General features: G+C 53.4%; 1 protein-coding gene across 1 annotated transcript; it reads left to right on the forward strand.

Annotated features, from left to right (window-relative positions):
- Positions 1 to 8,788: 8,788 nt before the first annotated feature.
- Positions 8,789 to 18,157, forward strand: LOC110541008 (keratin, type II cytoskeletal 75). Its single transcript, XM_021627800.2, has 9 exons — positions 8,789 to 9,479; positions 9,959 to 10,173; positions 11,241 to 11,301; positions 11,836 to 11,931; positions 12,666 to 12,830; positions 14,344 to 14,469; positions 14,600 to 14,820; positions 16,369 to 16,403; positions 17,523 to 18,157. Exons 1-9 carry the CDS (start codon positions 8,982 to 8,984, stop codon positions 17,759 to 17,761), a joined length of 1,656 nt encoding a protein of 551 aa, XP_021483475.1. The 5' UTR covers positions 8,789 to 8,981; the 3' UTR covers positions 17,762 to 18,157.
- Positions 18,158 to 18,850: the final 693 nt, after the last annotated feature.

Genomic DNA, 18,850 nt, shown 5'->3' on the forward strand with positions numbered 1-18,850 from the left:
GGGTGGCTTAACAGTGGCTCTCTATCCACCACAGGGGCAGAGAACACGGTTGCTTCCGATGCAAGATGCTAACCCTTCGCAGTTTCGATCTGGCAGGAATGTGTGGAGGCTCCCTCAATGAGCTGCTGGTATTGGGGCCAGGGTGAAAGGCTGAAGACACTGCAAACTAATCAGAAAGTAAAGGGGCTGGCAAGCACTGTCTTCCTACACACACACACACACACCTTTTCATGTCTCCCTCCTTGAAAGAGAGAGAGCAGCACTAGCTCTCGGCCCATTTTGGTAGAAACTGAGCCTCATGTTGTTTAAGTACATTATGTTTACTCTGCTTGCGGGTTGTGTAAAGGTCCTCTCAGAGAAAAACAGGACAAATGCGACTAGGTCAATATGAATGGCGATTAATTCTCAGGGTGGGGCTGGGGAGGTGGCTGCTTGCTCAGTGTACTCTCCTGCTGCGTAAGGAAAATCTACTCCCAGGCTCCGTGGAGTTCCGCTTCTGTGATGACGTCACTCCTGTTTCCCTTTGACCTCATTGTCGCCATCGCCAGAGCTTGAGCACATGGTGGTACCTCGGGTCCTCCTTACTTGCACTTTCCAGGTGTTTCTGTCGCCATCACTGTTGTACATCCCCAGCTATATTATCACTGTGTCTCGGTTGTGAAACTTGTTTCACGTTGTTCTTCAAGGTAGTCCGTGGAAAAAAAAAATACTGATTTCTATGCCTCGATCTTGTACACAGTGCCATCTTAAAGAAGGGCAGGGGAAACCAAGCCTCAGAAAAGAAACTTGACAGGTCAGTAGGCAAGGCAGGACTCCAGGGCTGAGTACTTGGAACCTGTGATGGACTTCTCTCCACGGGGGAGGCTTGGTTTCACCATGTTCTGCGCTCTCTCTGTCACCTCCCCCTCAGACCATGGGGAGGACCTGGCCTGTCCCCTCCAGCCTTCCGTGCCTCCATTGCCCTCTGGTGGAGAGATAGCCCTGGGATAGTAGGAGGGGTATTAGGGAGCGGGCTCCACCTGAGAAGGCCATGCTGGGTGTGACATCAGCTCTACACACCTACACACCAAGGGCAAAGGCTAAGCGATGCTTACTCTACGGCTTTGTAACTCCAGCCTGCAGTGGGAGGAAAACGAATTACCATGCTCTTCCCTCAGCTCCGGACTCTAGCCAAGCTTGGTTTTTCTGTCATCTTCATGTCATGTTCCCCTGCTCTGATCTTTCCTTATTCTTTGGAGATGAGTAAAACACGTCTGCCGTCAGCTCTCATTGCCATGTTACTCTGCCTCCCAATGCATCGTTAAAAGCTTATTGTTTGATTTTATCTTTAGGTACTTAGCAGTCCAACAGTTGCTACAAACAATTTAATGCTGTCTGTGGCATAGCTGGTTCTGGACATCTCAGAACTTTTGAACTACGGCTGGCACACTTCTGAATGTATGCTGAATGTAACTGGCTTTTGTGCTTTTCTTTGGAAAACCCTTCCCCGTCAGATCCAGAATTGTGGACATAAGCATCCACCGCTATACCACACAGGCCAAGAGGCAAGGGGGTAAAAATTGTGCAGGTGTGTGAACAGTTGTCAGCTCAGCTTCAAAGAGGCGAAGTGGGCGCTTGCATCCTCAAGAGGACACTAGGAAAACACCATGGTGCTTTCATAGCGTCACCAGGACAGACATCATGGCTGTTTATCTGGTAGAAACGAGAAGCGCAACAAACAAAAACAAAACCAAAACCTCAGTGCATCCACTGCAGAATCACATTCACTCTGTCCTTCCCCAGATCCCCACACAGTCTCTGGAGAGAGTCTTTCCCCATTTAGGGCTGCAACATAGAAACCTGTGATCCCGGAAGGAATACTTCCTTAAGGTAGTCCCTGGTTGTTGCCATAGCAACAACAAAGCAACACATTGGGCTGTGTCACAACTACCTCCCCCTTCCTCCTGCCTGCTATTTCCCAATCCATTCATCACTTTTTATGAGTCTCTGAGCTCACTCGTGGTTGCCCAACTCTTGCTTAATAAGGCTGTGCTAAGGGTGAATGAGAGGCACTCTCGACTGCTTCCTTGAAGAGGGCTTTGTCTCTCGGCCTGGTGAGAGCGAATCCAGCCTTGCCCAGAGCCCACCTGCCACTTCACCCCTCTTCGTGAAGGAAGAGCAGAGCAGTGGCCCAGTGGCCCAGAGGTATCCTGGTCTGCTCAGTGGACACGTCTCCTCCCCTCTGGGTCCAGTGTGTGTCTATTTCACACGATGGAGCTGCATGTCGATGAGCTGCCCACCGATTGCACATCAAGAGAGCTGACTAAAGGGCCCTCAACCACATTCCTCTTCAAAGACACTAATTCTGTTATAGTGATGAGTCACAAGCCTGATCTATCTGTCTGTCTCTAGGCTTTGGGGTTCATACCCTCTAAAGCATGGTTCAGAGCATGGTTCCCCTTCTCTGGGCACCTTTAGTCAATCATTCCCAGCTGAATGGCTCTGAGTGTCCAACGCCATCATCATCACTGCCTTCATGATCGGTAGTCCTGATTTGGTGCCATCAGCTCACCTGGGTATCATGCAATCCAAAGGGGCAGCGATGCCCAGCAGGGTTCTGAGTGTTTCGTGAGCCCAGCCTTCCCGGAGAACACGGAAAACACAGTCCCACATCTAGAGGCACATGGATAAGCAATGGTCCACATAGATTATGACGCAGAAAGGGGGGGTGGGTAAGCATTCCATAAAGGAGCGCAGGCCAGTCCTCGGGGTCTCAGTGGGTCAACTCTGTGCTTCTGTCTTTGTTTAATCCAAACTAGCTGAGCCTCCCCAGGCTTTTCTCCTACGTTCAGACAGCAATTCATATCTTTCCTAATGTGTGCCCAAAATGTGACATATGGAGCCACGAGGTAGTCAGACTCATCCGAAGTCTTCAAGGACCATTTAGAAACTGTCCCAAATGGCCACTGTGTAAATGCAGTAATTTCTCACTGTGTCCACACCATTGCGTGTGACTATTTCTGGATGGCACTTTAGTCTTCATCATAGCCCAGAAAGCCACAGAGGCCGGGAACCACAGAAGTCACTTTCCATCCTGGTACATCGGGAACTCACACAGAAGGAAAGTTCTGTGATGGGGACAGGAGACAGTGGTCCTGGGTCCGATTTTACTTTCAGCCTTCTACAGGGCACTGGGACTCTTCACTCATGAAGCATGGGGCTTCCAAGAGACGGTCCCCCTCCAGGGATCTCAGAGGTCCCTTGCGCACCCTTACACCTGCCCCTAATGTGACATCCTACCACTCTGGTTCCCCAGGATGACTGTGCCTCCTTGCAGCATCCCAGAACCCAGTACTCCACAGGCCTCCATTGTTTCCCAAAAGAATAAATAAGCAGCTAACTGGAAGGATCGGGTCTGAAGTGTCTCTCCAGAGTTAATGGGATCAGAGGAGTGGAAAGCTAGGGTGATCAGATTCCAGGATCTCACAGTTCATGAATGCTAAGGCAGAGCCTGCCAGCCAAGGTGAGTGCCAGCTTTTAGATCCCCCGAGCTGTGACACACACACAGGCTCAGCCACCTCCACACCAGCCGCAAGCCAATGAGGCGGTGTCAACAGCGTCCCTCGGTGCCAGTGTCACCCAGCCCACCCAGACTGTGCCTACAGGCCCAACACCGGGTTTCTAGGTGGTGCATTCCTTGCTCATTCAGGGCTTCCGGGTTCCCACCTCCAAGGGCCAGCCCGAGCGGCAGCTCCATTGTGTTTCACTTTCCTCCATCACCGTTTCCTTCCCACAGCCTCTTGACGGGAGCTGGAGAAACGTAGCAGATGAGACAGCCCCATCCTAGGGACGAAAATAAAAATAAAAATAAAAATAAAGGCCACGGAAGTGGTTGGAGGTGGATGGCTAAGATACATTTATCTAAATCCCATGAAATGATGGCTCCTCATCTACACCTGTCCCCTGGAAGGCCCTAACCGTGTCACAGACCACAAAGAGTTTGTACCTCTGTGATCTACGGGGTAAGGGGTACTTAGGCATATGAGGGACAACAGAAAGAATAATAGTAAGTAGCTGGGTGTTGTTGGGACTCCCCACAAGTCCTCTTCTACACAGCTTCTCTGGGCTCTAAAAGACCGACTCTGGGCCTTTGCTGCTCTGCCCAGTCACCAGCACCTTCCTGTAGTTAGAATTTTGGTTTCTTTAAAAACACAAATATTATAGTGAACTGTTTTCATTTTTATCCCAGGCGTGGGGGCATAAGGCTGCTTCACAGCAGGTGACTATGATTTGCCTCAGGCTCTAGCAGGGGCATGATTTTGCCAGCCGTAAATAGTTTCTGCACGTGTGTGAGTTTGGACTTCTAGGGACTTTTCAGGGGGTATGTAAATGCTTTAGGGCTCTGAGAGGTGGGGTGGGTTGTGGGCTGTTGTTTGATTGTTTGTTGCCGTTTGGTTGCTGTTGGCTGTGGTTTGTTAAGTAGTCACATGTAAAGAAAAAACAAGAAGAAATTAGATATCCTGACGGTGAAGATGAAACTTGCCCGAAGGAGCTCGGGACCCTAACCAGCAGGAAGTAGTTTGAAGATAATGTCTCCCCTTTTCTCTCTACCCTTTCTTCTCTCATATCTAGCGTTTGGGGCTTGAGAGGGTTCCTCCTGCTCTCCGGCCATCTTACTGAGGCTTTTCTTGTGGTCTGGGTGCTGGGCCTAAGGACACCTGTATGTTCTGGTATTCAGACCTGAGACTTTCCTCATACCTGCCTCTTTGGCTTAGGTTGATGGCTGTCATCCTCAGGGGAACTTGAGGCCCTGTGCAGAGTGGAGGAGTCAGGGAGGAGGAAAGGAAGGCAAGGAGACAGGCCTCCTATGGGTTGAGGAGTTGAGGGTATACTCAAGAGCGTTGGCTTTCAACCAGGCCAGGGCAGGGGAGGAGCCTTTCTCCTGAGAGCAGGCCATTCCTGGGGCATCAGAGGACCAAGCCACAGGCACCTAGACCATCGTTTGAGGTTCCTCATTCAACAATGCTTATCGTGTGCCAACTGCTCACTATTATAGTCTGAGAGGCAGAGCTTGGGGTAAAGCAGACAGAGCCCTTCCTGCTGGAGCTATTGTTGCAAAAGGAAGAACAGAGGCCATTTGGAGAGGGTGTCAGACTGAGCCTCCCAGGAGGCATACTCTGCAGGGCTGAGTCTGGAGGAGGTAGTTCTGTTTTGGAGGGACAAGGACTCCCAGACTTGAAACATTTTTCTCGATTGACTGTGCGTGAGGGTGGCCATACTTCCCCAGTGTTTGGTGTGTTTACTGGGCAACACCAGCCTCTAAAGGCTCAGCTTTCCCCATTGTACCTGTGCCCAGCGATGACAACTGCTCTCTCGTGAACTGTCAGTAGATCTTGGTGTTCTGATGAAGCTCAGACCTGAGACACGTGCCTGTGTGTAGCTACACTCATTGCCTGCCCCTTCCCGTGGATCTGCCAAGTGGCTTGGGTGATGATGGGAAGGGCAGAGACCCCCCAGACAGTGTTAGCAGCAGATGAACTGCCAGATGAACTCTTGCTGCCATTCTAAGGATCTGAAGAGACACACTGGGGGGAAGAAGCACCCCAAACCCCGGAGATGCAACAGGATCTAGACCACCAAAACAGCCCAACATGGAAGTGCAGGTGTTCATGGCACAGGTAGAAGTTTCACACACGGACATGCAGGTGTTCTGTGGCACAGGCAGAAAGGAGTTAGCACTGGGCCCTAACTTACCTGAGGTTTCCTGGAGGTTAACTGTTAACTAATTGCAAAGGAAGTTAGAAAGTCATGTGGGGTGCGGAGAGCTGGGAAATAGTTGTCACTCAAGCTTGAAGACCTGAGTTTAGTCCCCAGAACCCAGATAAGACCAATGTGGAGGCTCCTGGTTGTGATTCCAGCACAGGGGAAGTAGCAACAAGTGCGCTCTGGAGTTTGATGGCCAGGTGGCCTAGCCTAACCCATGAGGAACCAGGTCCCAGTGAGAAACCTTGTCTGAGAAAATATGGTGGCTGGCTCCTGGGAAACAACACCCAAGGGCTGACCTCTGACCTCCACATGCACACACACAGGCACTTACACACATACTTAGGAGAATACACACAAATAAATAAATAACAAACTAATCAATTATTTAAATACCAAAATAACTTCCTTGGTAGAAAGCAAAGAGGAAAAGCATTAAAAGTAGGCGGAGCTTCAAGGGAAAAAAATAAAGCAAACTACTGTTACCCTTTTCTTCTATTATAATGACAAACTTTTGGCATTTTGTTGTTACTAAGCTCTATCTCTAGAATAAAATGTGTCCTCTCTTCAATAAGAAGTGGGTTGGAGAGGAGTGTGGCACAGGGGTGGATATGATCAAGATACATTGTATGCATTAACGAAATATTCCAGAAATAAATAAAAACTCTGTTTTACAAAAAGAGTCAACATGTTTTGAGATTTTATATGGGGCAAGCTTAGGATGCACTAGATCTCCAACACAACAAAAATAACATTATACAAATAGAGAGGGTAATGGGGCCACCCCCCGAGGGGCTCACCATCAAGTCAAGTAAAGGTCGGTGAAAGGTGAGAGGTGAAAAGCAGCAGAAGAGGACTGAGGGGGCGAGAGGACTTAGAGCTTTAGCTGCCCCCATTTAGTTCCCAACGTACGTGAGTGAGACCGGCTAGCCTGAACAGCCACCACCTTGATGGGAACGTTAGACAGGGAGGAAAAAGGGTGACTCACCCCAGATAGAGCTGGTCGGGGGCAGGAAACAATACAGCTATGCTAGAGAAAATGGGGCGTCAGGAGAACCTGTGAGAAAGGAAGGAAGGGCCAAGGTGATGTCAGCCTTGAGTTGACACAGGCCAAGACATCCGCTTGCATTCCCTCTGTGGGCAGTCCCACGCTGGGTGCCTGAGCCCTGGCTGCTTGCCTGGGCCAGCCTGTGCTCTGCAGAAGGACCTGCAGTTTCCTCACAGTGCTCAGGAAGCAAACCAGCGTCCCTTCCTCTGGGAGACAGGCTATCACACACAGAGAAGCAAAGAACACAAAGATGTTTATTCTTTCCACGGGCAAAAGCAAGCATGTGCCAGCCGAGCCAAGACCTAAATACACGGGCAAAAGCGTGAACGTCTACGCTCTGCCTGGCCTGTGTCAACAAAAGCCGTGATTCACGGGCTCCTGTGGAAACAAGGAGTCTCCAACCCCAACAAGAGGAGAGGCCAGCCCTTGGTCAGGGCCCCAGTAAGAGATGGCTCCCAGGACAGAGACCAGCTCTGAGTGCCAAGCTGCCATTCCAGGCAGGTGAGAGCATGAGCCAGGCACCACGGGCCTCCCAAAGGACACCTGCACAGAAAGACCACAGCTCCTGGCTCTCTGCTTCCCACATACCAGGCTGTACAGGCCTGCCTCTAAATGAGCTGTTCCGAGTCTGTTTCCTTAGCCAGATATGAAGTCTGAACACCTTGCTGTCATTTCCTCTCCAACCCTTCGAAACCACAGCATGAAGCAGGCAGACAGCAAGACTAAAGAGGACTGACCATCTGCCACACACCTCACAGTAGAGACAGGGAAGGGATACGGGAAGAAAGAGGGTGACATGCTGCAAGCGTCCTGTGCATCCGTGCCCTAATGCAGTATGTAGGGTAGGAAGGTGAGTGAGAGGCTGACTACATGGCTCTATGCGTCAAAGTGCCTGACAGGTAAGCCTGACGACCTGAATTACATCCCTGGATCCCACAGTCGAAGGAAAGAACCAGCTCTTGAAAGCTGTCATCGGACCTCCACACACACAATATAACAACAACAATTTTAATTTGTCAAGTGAGGTGCGTGAGCATGGGGGCTTCTCCTGTAAGTGTTGTTTGGAGTTGTCCTGGTGAGAGAGGGAAGACTGGGGGACACAGGTCTTCAGAAGGGAATAGCCTGGGAGACTTCCGGAAGAAGGCAGCTTGATGTGTACCATGTCGTTCAGAGTTACCCAGCATGCTTCAGGTTCGTTTTCCCAGCAGAACCCTGATCGTACTGTTAAAGATCAGGAGTGTGTATGGTGCTTCTTTGGAATCCTTGCAGGGCTCGCTCTAGGATGGACGTGGTCATCAGTGCTGAATTATCTGCAGGAGCATGACACAGTGGACACTGACATGGTTGAGGCACTGTGACAGAATTTTTCATATGTCAATACTAGCCATAAACTCATAGACACGCACCGAGGCTCAGAAAAGCTGTATGATGAGGCCAAGGCCCCACAGCTGGCCACCAAGGTGCCGGAATGCAGACAAGTCTTTCTATTCCCAGAAGACGGAATGCCAACCTGAAAGACAAACACTGGCACAGACATGACATACATGGCTGTGCACGCTAACACGCGTGCTCCAGGAAACAACATGGGACACACAGCACACATGGATGGAAGCCTGAGGAGAATGAACACAGACCTGGAGGACGAGGCTGATGGGGTTGGGGGAGGCTGGCAGTAGCTGCTGAGAAAACGCTTAGACATAAGAAGCACAGGAAGGGACAGGAAGCGGTGTGTTGCTCTCGCTTGTGTTGACACAGATGTTTGCACTGGAGGCTGCTGGTCCCGGGCCTAAGAAAGCGGTTCAAGATATGAGGCAGTGTTTTTGAGTCCATTAAAAGATGCATGATTAGGACATGACTGAAAGCAATTAAGTCGCTTCTCACTGGTCTGCTGATCAAGTCACAACTAGAAAGAAGTTTCCCCACGGGGGAGGGGAAGGCGGCAAACCTACCAGTGGCTTTTTTTAAACGCCGCCGTTTTCTGCGGGGGATGGGGAGCACTCAGGGTGAGCTCAGGGCTGGCAGATACCTAGGGGATGCCATCAGCAGGGCCCCCTTCATTAATCAAGCCCCGCCCTTTGTGGGGCCCATATAAGCCCACGGGCCTGCTCCTCCCTAGCTGCCTGGCTTCTCCATCCTCTTTGCGCATCTACCTCTACCTCAGGAGCTCCTGTGCCTGCCTTCTTCACCCGTCATGTCTCGGCAATCCACCTTCACCTTCCACTCTGGCAGCCGCAGGGGCTTCAGCGCGGCCTCGGCCACCACCCCAGCCGCTGGCCGCCCCCGCTTTAGCTCTGTCTCTGTGGCCCGCTCCTCAGGAAACAGTGGGGGACTGAGCAGGATCAGCGGTGCTGGTGCGGGCTTCGGGAGCCGCAGCCTCTACAACCTGGGGGGCACCAGGCGGCTCTCTGCCGGTGGATGCGCTGGCAGTGCCTTCCGGGGTGGCTTTGGTGCCAGGGCTAGTGGCTTTGGGGGCAGCAGTGGCTTTGGTTATGGGGGAGGCATTGGAGGGAGCTTCAGTGGCCCTGGCTTCTCCGTCTACCCCCCTGGAGGCATTCAAGAGGTCACCGTCAACCAGAGCCTCCTGGCTCCCCTCAACCTACAAATCGACCCCAGCATCCAGCGGGTACGGAAAGAGGAGCGGGAGCAGATCAAGACCCTCAACAACAAGTTCGCCTCCTTCATCGACAAGGTGAGGCCTGCGCCCACCCCTCCGAGTTCTTAGGTGGGGAGACAGCAGCAATGTGGGGCCCCCGGGAGAACATTCATCAACTGGTACCAGCCATGGACACACACATTTTCAAGTCCGGCCATCTGGCCCATGGGACCTTATACAGATGCCCCTGTTGTCCTCTCTGGGAGTCCCCTTCAGAAAGAGGGCTTGAAGCTGTGCCAGCTACCCCGCCCAACCCGGAGAAGCAGCACTGAGACGCTCAACCCAGACGCCAAGCCTCCCGCTGTCTCCGCTCTGCTGCCCCCCATGTCCAGTCCACGACAAGTCCTTGGGCTGCCTCCATGGGTGTTCTCACCTGGAAGTAGAGTGGTCATTGCGTAGCTGCTGGCTGAGGGCGGGTGCGAGCCTCCCGCTTTCCTCCCTTGTTAGCAGGAGCCTGCTTCTGCCCCCCACCCCCGGATTCTCCCATGATGCTCACCCTCTCTGCTCCCCCGCAGGTGCGCTTCCTGGAGCAGCAGAACAAGGTCCTGGAGACCAAGTGGGAGCTGCTGCAGGAACAGGGCTCTAGGACCGTCAGACAGAACCTGGAGCCTTTTTTCGACGCGTACGTCAGTGACCTCCGCCGGCAGCTGGACGGCGTCACTGCTGAGCGAGGCAGGCTGGACGCTGAACTGAGGAACATGCAGGAGGTTGTAGAAGACTTCAAAGTCAGGTGAGCGGGAGACAGGCTCCTGGCTACACATGGCCATCCGCAGGGTCCAGAGTGAATGTCACATTAGCTGGGAGTGCTGCATGAGCGGCCCTGAGTGCAGCAGCAAAGAAAGGGCGCGCAGGGTAACAGTGACCTACATCTCAGCATCGGGTTAACAAGGAGCCTGCTCTTCTCTGTCTACACAACTGAAGTGGGCACCAGCATCACTTGTCAAAAGGAACAGCGTTGCTCATGGTAAACGGTATTGCTTAGCTGCCAGCGTGCTGTTTATCTCCGCTGGACATGAGCGCGGGGCCCGAGGCAGCTTGAATTTCCTAGCTGGCAAGAGCTCGGGGTGACGGAGGGCTTGTGGTCTTCCCTGTGGAGATGAACACTGGCTGTCCACTTCTGGCCTTCCCTGTGGAGGCAAACACTGGCTGTCCACTTCTGGCCTTCCCTGTGGAGGCAAACACTGGCTGTCCACTTCTGGCCTTCCCTGTGGAGGCAAACACTGGCTGTCCACTTCTGGCCTTCCCTGTGGAGGCAAACACTGGCTGTCCACTTCTGGCCTTCCCTGTGGAGGCAAACACTGGCTGTCCACTGCTTGGGCTACAGTGCAGTGGTCCGAACAAGCCCTTAGGCTGAGCTAACTTGAGCTCAACTTAATCACAAAATCACAATGCTCAATGGTCACCCTGAGGCCCAGTGAAAATATTCCAAAATGTACCAGAAAGGCTGTCCTGGACAGGCATGGTTTTCTTTGCAGGTTCAGCAGGCCCCGCTGAGGCAGTGAACACTTTTTGGTGATGAGGACTGGCCCTCTATAACGAGAAGGCATTGCCTAAGCCTGTGATTCTATCCCCATAAGACTGTGCTCACCTTCTAATCTTATAATTGGTTTTTTTTAAAAACTGGCAGAAGAAATTATCTACATTTTATGGAGGAAGAGAGAGAGGTTAAGTGAATCACCCAAAGTCACGTGCAGGTCACCGCAGAGCTGGGAAGAATGGGCTGTCTTTAGCTCCAGCGGCAGGAGAGTCAGGTGGAACCTTGCCCAATCTCACACCCCCTTGCCTTCATCCTTGCAGGTATGAAGATGAAATTAACAGGCGCGCGGCTGCGGAGAATGAGTTTGTGGGCCTGAAGAAGGTGAGTAGGGGTGACTCTCACGTGAGAGTGAGCTCCGAGCTTGCAATCCCGCACCCAGGGGGCAGAAGCGGGGGAGGGGTGTCTGAAGCCAGCCTAGGCTGCCCAGTGATACCACACCTCAGAGAAAGGAGGGCTGGGCACACAGATCAGGGGCAGAGCTTACCCTGCACACAACAAGCCCTGAGTTCAAGAGCCAGCCTCGAGAGGTGGGGAGAAGGCGCTTCAGAAAGGAGGAGGAAGGAGGCAGGGGGAGAAGAGAGGTTGAGATTTAACGTTAAATCTTGGAATGTGAGATAGCCTGGTCCTGGGAGCACCCAAGAAATATCACACGGATGATGAGATCATCCGATGAACTCAAACCTCCCAGCACGCAACCCCTGTGTGGACAGCCCTACTCCTGCTCAGGTCTCAGTCAGCCCAGGAAGCTTAAACCCCGTGTCAGTGATCACCCATCTCAACCCCTCCACAACCAGAAATCCAGGCCAGCTACTCTCAGTGTCTTTTGACTTGCTCTTTGGACCCGGGTCATTGCAGGATGTGGATGGCGCCTACATGAACAAGGTGGAGCTGGAGGCCAAGGTGGACTCTCTGACCGACCAGATCAACTTCTGCCGGATGATCTATGAGGCAGTAAGAGTCTGCAAGTGTTTCTGTTGTTCCTGGTGCCAGAGTCTAGAACGAAAAGGATTCTTCAGGGTGTCAATCACTTAGTGAGTGGAGCTGGTATCTCTCCCCCAGGAACCCTAAGTTGGGACCCTGGGGGAAAGACGGTGCCTGAGAGGCATGCTGGGAACTTTGACACAGGAAACAGTTTCAGCTCTGAGGCCTCTCTCCACACTAATGGCCCAAGAAGGAAAATGCTTGTTCCCACATTCTAGGAATGAAGACTGCGCCCGCTCTCTCCTCTCTGCTATAGCTCAACACACTGGCCAGATGGCTTCTTGGCCTCTGAAGAGGCCTCGCTCGGGGATCTGCTATTCGGAAGGCAGATACCTGGGTCTGTGGAGAGACAGAGGAAGGCAGTGATGTCATCATGCTGGGGGTGGGATGACACTGTCATCCAATCCTGAAGAGCAGCTCTATGAGGCATGGGAACCCACATGTTTCAATGGTGTCCACCAGTGGAAAGCCTCAATAGAATGCAGAGAGAGCAGCTCCAGCAACACACTGATGAGTCAACCAGAAACTTCCAGGGACAGGGTCGTGACCCCTAACACGATGACTGGCTGTGGGAGGGGAGGAGCACCTGAGGAATTCTGCCAGGGACACCAGAGCAGGGAGTCCTAGCCTAAGTAGTTACTCACCGCAGATGCACAGGCTCCCTTCCTTTAGTTCCTGGGTGATGCTAAGTTAACACCCTACAGGAGCTGTCTCAGCTGCAGACCCAGGTGAGCGACACCTCTGTGGTCCTGTCCATGGACAACAACCGCAGCCTGGACCTGGACAGCATCATCGCCGAGGTCAAGGCCCAGTACGAGGACATCGCCAACCGCAGCCGGGCAGAGGCTGAATCCTGGTACCAGACCAAGGTGGGTGCTGCACCGGGGTGCATGTGCTAGGCCACGCCCCGTCACTTCTCTCACTCTGCAGCTCTGATACCAGGAAGAGCTAGATTAAAATACACATGGAGGTCTAAGCATACGCTATGTTTCCCAGAGAGCGTTGGGTGCGCAAAAGGACAGGCATGGTCCCCACGCTACCCACAACAGAGTGGACTGGTCGACACTCCAAAATGACCAAGCAGTGCATCGTAGTCCTAAAGGGCTTAGGAGTTCTTTATGTAAGCTCTGGGCTTCTCCACTCTGCCAGACGCAGAGCTTTAGATTGTAAAAACAGAAACTGCAAGCAGAGAATCCAGGTCTGGAAGTCCAGAACGTGGGTGGGCTCCGCAGAAAGGAACGAGACAGCATCCCCAGAGAGCCCCCAGCAGACCTGGGCAGCGCAGCCGGCGACCAGAGAAGGAGAAACTGGAAGAAGGAGACGGGGTTTAAAGCTGAGGGGCAGACAGACGGCAAGGACACACCCCCATGCAGCAGGAGGAGGCTGGAATGACCGTGGAGAAGCGTGAAAGCCTGGATGCCCTAGAACAGTGTAGGAGACCCAGAGTCGTCCCTTTGCCAAACCTAGGCCGGTCCCGGGCCATCTGCTCACTGCCCTCTGAGCCCCATCCTTTGTCCTGCCCTGAGCGCTGCACCCCTTCCAGTAAGGAGTGTGGCAGGGAAGAACCAGTTGTCAAGGGTCCGAAGCACAGCTGCTTGACAGCGAGCAAGAGTGAGGGCAGGAAGTGAAACTGATAGCAGACATCTCCCAGCGTTGTTGGGAAGGTGTTCCCTCTAGACCTGAGAATCCGGAAGCAGAGGCAGCAGAGCTGTCCAGCACTTTCCAGATGGAATAGAGAGTGGGCTGGAGGGGACAGGGGGCAGCAGTTCCCTCCAAAACAAGCGATGCCCTGGATAGGGTGAGCTTGAGCCCCACGGAGACAGGGAGGGCCTCTGCCGCACCAGTGCTGTGCCTCCCGCAGCCTCTGCAGCATCCGAAAGGCTTCCTGCCTTTCCTCCCTGGTTCCCAACCCTGCTGTCTGCAAGGCTACCTGAGCTCATGGGCACGGTGATACAAGCCAGACCCCACACCTCAGGGGTATCTCATGGGTCTTTCCCGGCCTGGAAAGCTCTCTCTCTGAGCTGACCGTAGGCCCCTCTCACCCATCCTGCAGATGGCAGCTCAGTTTCCCCCTCAGAGGCTCTCTCTCCTTCCACCTCCCTCTCCTCCACACACACTTTCAAACCCAGGCTGGACTCCTTTGCGGCCCTCTGGTCACCATGGGCCACTTCTCTGTCTGGATACACGCTGAGGGATAAAGAGTGTAAGCTTCCGGGAACCGGGACCAGCAAGTGCTCATGCTGTTTCTGAAGCCTGCCGCCTCCCCAGCAGGCAGATGGGCTCAAGAGAAAACAACTGGGAAAACAGAGAGGGAAGGGGCGAATGCGTGGCCTGCCTGGCACACAGGCGTTTGACTAGTCGTGTCTGCTCTGGCTCTCACAGTATGAGGAGCTGCAGGTGACGGCAGGCCGGCACGGGGACGACCTCCGCAACACCAAGCAGGAGATCTCCGAGATGAACCGGATGATCCAGCGGCTGAGGTCTGAGATCGATGCCGTCAAAAAGCAGGTACGGTGGTGCGGTCAGGCAAGAAGGCTCCTTTCTTATGGTGTACCCCACCACCTCCAAGGACTCGTGCTCAGGGATGGCACTCCTCTAGGGTCTGTGCCCAGACTCATGGCACCCCCTTTCCTCTCAGTGCTCCAGCCTGCAAACTGCTATCTCTGACGCTGAGCAGCGTGGGGAGCTGGCCCTCAAGGATGCTCGGGCCAAGCTGGTGGACCTTGAAGACGCCCTGCAGAAAGCCAAGCAGGACATGGCCCGGCTGCTGCGCGAGTACCAGGAGCTCATGAACGTCAAGCTGGCTCTGGACGTGGAGATCGCCACCTACAGGAAGTTGCTGGAGGGCGAGGAGTGCAGGTGAGGGGGCATCACCAGTGGGTTCTCAGGACAAACAAAACTTACCCAGCAGCCTGCACTGTGGCGCTGAGCAGACTGTTAAGTCATTCCAGCTGCACCCACAGAAAGGCCTAAGCTGCCGCGTTCTGTTAGAGGAGAGGCTGGTTACACGGCAGACCTGATGTGTGGGGTAAAAGGCTCTGGACTGAAGAGAAACTGTCCTAGACTTTTAGGCTTATCGCTCCCCACTCATTAGGAGAAGATGGTCTCCCTCTAGCCTTTAATTTCTCAGGGGCAGAATAAAGGGGACCAGATTCTGTGATACCCCAACCCCCAAAGCTCATAGGATTTTGGTATTCCTCCAGTTGCCAGCTGTGCCCTAAGGGCAAATTCCTTAACCTTCCGGTATCCCAGTGTTCCTATCTGTAGAATGAGGGTAGTTGTATCTGACGTTACGTGTTGTTGAAAAGGTTAGAAAATGACAACATCGTGAAAATCTTATATCACGAAGCTCATGGCATGCAACAAGTATTTGGGGTTTTGTTTTGTTGTTGCTGTTTGTTTTGTTCCTGGAGCTGGAGGGACGGCTCAGTGGTTAAGAACACGGGCTATTCCCACAGAGGCCCCGAGTTCGGCTTTTGGCACCCACACTGGGTGGCTAACAATCGCTGTAATTCAAGCTCCAGAAGATCCAACAGCCTCTTCTGGCCTCTTCTGGCACCGACACTCGTACGCACACGCCGACACACAGGCGTGTTCGTGTAATTTAAAGATTTGTTTATTTCCTTTATGTGCCTGGGTGTTTTGCCTGTACCCATGGCAGTCAGCAGAGAGCATTGGAGCCTCTGAAGCTGGAGTTACAAATGGCTGTGAGCCACCGTGAGGGCTGGGGGAACCTAAGCACAAGGGCTCTTACCACAGGCTAGCTCTCTACTCCCCTAAAACAAGAAATAAGAATCGTGCTCTCATCCACGTTAGTGGCCAAAGAAATGGGCTTTGAGGGCAGATGAATCCTGTTTCAAGCCTTGTGACCATGAGCAGGTTAATTAGCCTTGTCTGATCTTCAGTCTCCCACTATAAAACTGCGATAATGATGCCTAATAAGGTCGTTGGGAGAACTAACAGCTTCTCAACAAATGTTAACGTCAGCTCTGAGTGAGCACTTAGGAATGAATGCCAGCTGCTACGACAGCAATAGGCTGATGGTAACTACTGTTATTGTCATGATTTGGACGCCTCTGCACAGCTATAGTAACCATGATGCATGACAAGAATCCCTCCTTGAGAGAGAAATCTGGTTCTAGGGAACGCCCCGCCTCTCTGATGTCACTGGGTTTCATTTCTTCTGGTGGGGCTTGGTTTAAACCCAAACTGTGCTTCTAAGGTTACAGGTATCAGGCTCCACGATCCCCCTTACTATTTGTAGTACTTCAAGTATTTGTATGACTTCCACAATAAAAATCACAGAGGGGTTTTCAATGCACTTAAACCGAGCACAAAATTTGTCATTGCAAATGTCTGCCAGGTGCCAGCCTGGGCAGTAACAGTCCCTCTTCTCCTCCCAACCAGGCTGAGTGGAGAGGGAGTTTCCCCAGTGAACATCTGTGAGTACAGCCCCTGGGGGGTGGGGCTCGAGGGTGGGGTGGACGGGTGGACGCAAGGCCGCCTCAGGAACCCCCCAGGCGAGGTTTGTTCTGAGAAGGTCTGAGATGGTGGAGAGCAGAGTCAGGGCATGAGAGGGGCTTGCTTCGTTTACTTGCTCGCTGTGGTGTTGGGAGGTGAGCCGAGGGCCTTGCCCGCATTCCGACCAGTCTCACGAATGCCCGCCCTGCCGACCTCCTCCTCCTCCCAACAAGCTCTATCTCGTGCATGTCCCACAGAGTTTAATCTAAGCCTCCTGAGTGAGCAGAGGTGCAGAACTAGAGGGACTTTTGACCTTTGAGGCAGGTTTCATGGGACCCAGGCTGGCCTCAAGTCCCTGACTTCCTGCCTCTAGTTCCCAGACTAATGAGAGAGTCTTTAGGCTCCAGCTCTTCCCTTTGGGATGAGAGGACCAAGCACAGCACAGATGGGGTGCTTCCTGAAATTGTCTTTCAGAGAGCTCTAAAAAAAAAATCACAATCACTCCACCCACCTCCCACAATTCCTAGGGGTTGGGGTTGCAAGTCTAGCTTCAAGAGCTTGGAGAGGTGAGCAGTTGACACAGACAGGACACACAAAAGCTCCTGGCTTTGCCTAGGCCCTTTGGAGAGAACCCTTACATTAACTAGACACAAACATGGCCCGTGAGGTGGCTAGGACTGCTCCGAGCAGCCTGGTGAGAGTCGGTTACCTCGGAGCGTTGCTGCAGGAAGGTGTTAGGCTTCTAGGAGAGCCACCATCCGGGTTTAGAGTGCCACGCCAGGCCCAAGGGGAACGCCTTGTGTGTTCCTGTGAGCTTTCCAAAGGAAGGAGACCTCAGAGTCAAACCCAAAGAGGGAGACGGGAGACGGGATCAGACAGAGCGGGGGGAGGCAGAAAGAGAGAACACCACAGGAAGGAGAATACCACAGCCCCGAAGAAGTGGGGTCTAAGGCAGAATCCCACAGAGCAAGCGGGAGAGGGCAGGGCCAGCATTTGTCTGCGAATCCACCATCTCTGCTGCAGAAGCTCCAGGGCAGGGGCCCCAATGACAGGCACTGTCCCTCCTGCCTGCAGTTCTGATTCTGTCTCCTGTCCCACAGCTGTGGTCACTTCTACCATTTCCGGTGGCTATGGCGGGGGCAGCAGCACTGGAGGTGGAAGCCTGGGTCTTGGTGGGAACACTGGCTACTCCTTCACCGCCGGTGGTGGGCACAGCCTGGGCACCGGCCTGGGAGGCTCCGGCTTCACCACCACTAGCAGCCGGGGCCCAGCGGGCAGTGGCTCCAGCATCAAGTTTGTTTCCACCACGTCATCCAGCAGGAGGAACTACAGGCACTGAGCGGGCCAGCCGGCAGGCTCCCTGGCCGCTGCCTGAAGCCTCCTTGCACTTGTAACTGGTGCCTGGGCCTCTGTGTAGGAGGCTCCTCTGCTGCCAGGGATCCTGGCGTCCTGGCTATACCCATCCCCCGGCCTATGGCAGCCTCCCGACAGCCCCCAGGTTGCTCCTAGACACACAGACCCAGAGCCCATGCCCCTCCAAAGATCACAGAAGATGGCTCGCCAGGCCCCTTCAATGCTGCCTGCCCTTTCCTCCAGATGCAGAGGTGGAGGAGGCATTGTTTCCCAGGCCACCTCAACATCACTCTGCCTTGTCCTTCTCTGGCCGCTTATAAACTGCCGCTGGAGTCAGTGCCCCTTCGTGTCCTCCTGGAATGTGCCTATTAAATGCATGTGTCATGTGTTTGGCTCGGCCCTCTGTGTGCAGTGGTGAGGAGCCCAGAACAATTATGACTCCCAGGCAGCCCCTAGAGGGGAGTATGAAGCGGGGGGGGGGGGGGGGGGCGGGGTGGAGCAGACCAGTAGTCTTCCTCCTGAAGGCTCCCACTTCCTCTCACTTTTCTTTGGAATGCTTGTTTGGGAAGTCCCAGCCACTGGGCAGAAGCCCTGCCCAGCCTCCTGCCCAGTATGTCATGCAGGGCGAGGCCATCCCCTCCTCAAATCAGCCTGTGTTCCTGGGACAGCACTGACGTAGGATGGGTGGTCAAGGCCCTGGCCAGCAAAGGAGCTGATTGTTCCCCAGACAGCTTCAAACTTGCAGACCTGAGCAGAGAAATAACAGGGCAGGAGAGGAGTTAAAAGCCAGCCCCGAGGCCAGGCCAAGAAGCCCATAATTGCTAGGCAGGGAGACGCCCAGGAAGCTCCTCATTCCTGACTTTACAGCCTCCTGGACCTCTCCCCTCAGGACTGTGGAGGATGGTGGGACCAATCCTGAGTGGGGTTCCGGTGTTTGGACGGATGGGGTCCATCAGGAAAGGAGAAGTTCAAGGGCACATGAGTCAGAAGAGAGGGAAGTGAAGTAAGGACCAATGTCTAGGATGGTTAAGATTAAGATTTCAGAGTAGGGAGAAAAGACTGAGAAGAAATGTTA

Source organism: Meriones unguiculatus, chromosome 8 (genome assembly GCF_030254825.1).
Source record: "Meriones unguiculatus strain TT.TT164.6M chromosome 8, Bangor_MerUng_6.1, whole genome shotgun sequence".
NCBI lineage: Eukaryota > Metazoa > Chordata > Mammalia > Rodentia > Muridae > Meriones > Meriones unguiculatus.

Excerpts from the sequence above, each read along its gene's own strand:
- LOC110541008 (XM_021627800.2), top strand. The coding sequence starts at position 8,982 with ATGTCTCGGCAATCCACCTTCACCTTCCACTCTGGCAGCCGCAGGGGC. Across the intron at positions 10,174-11,240 it reads GTAGAAGACTTCAAAGTCAG|GTATGAAGATGAAATTAACA; the intron begins GTGAGCGGGAGA and ends TCATCCTTGCAG. Across the intron at positions 14,470-14,599 it reads TCGATGCCGTCAAAAAGCAG|TGCTCCAGCCTGCAAACTGC; the intron begins GTACGGTGGTGC and ends CTTTCCTCTCAG.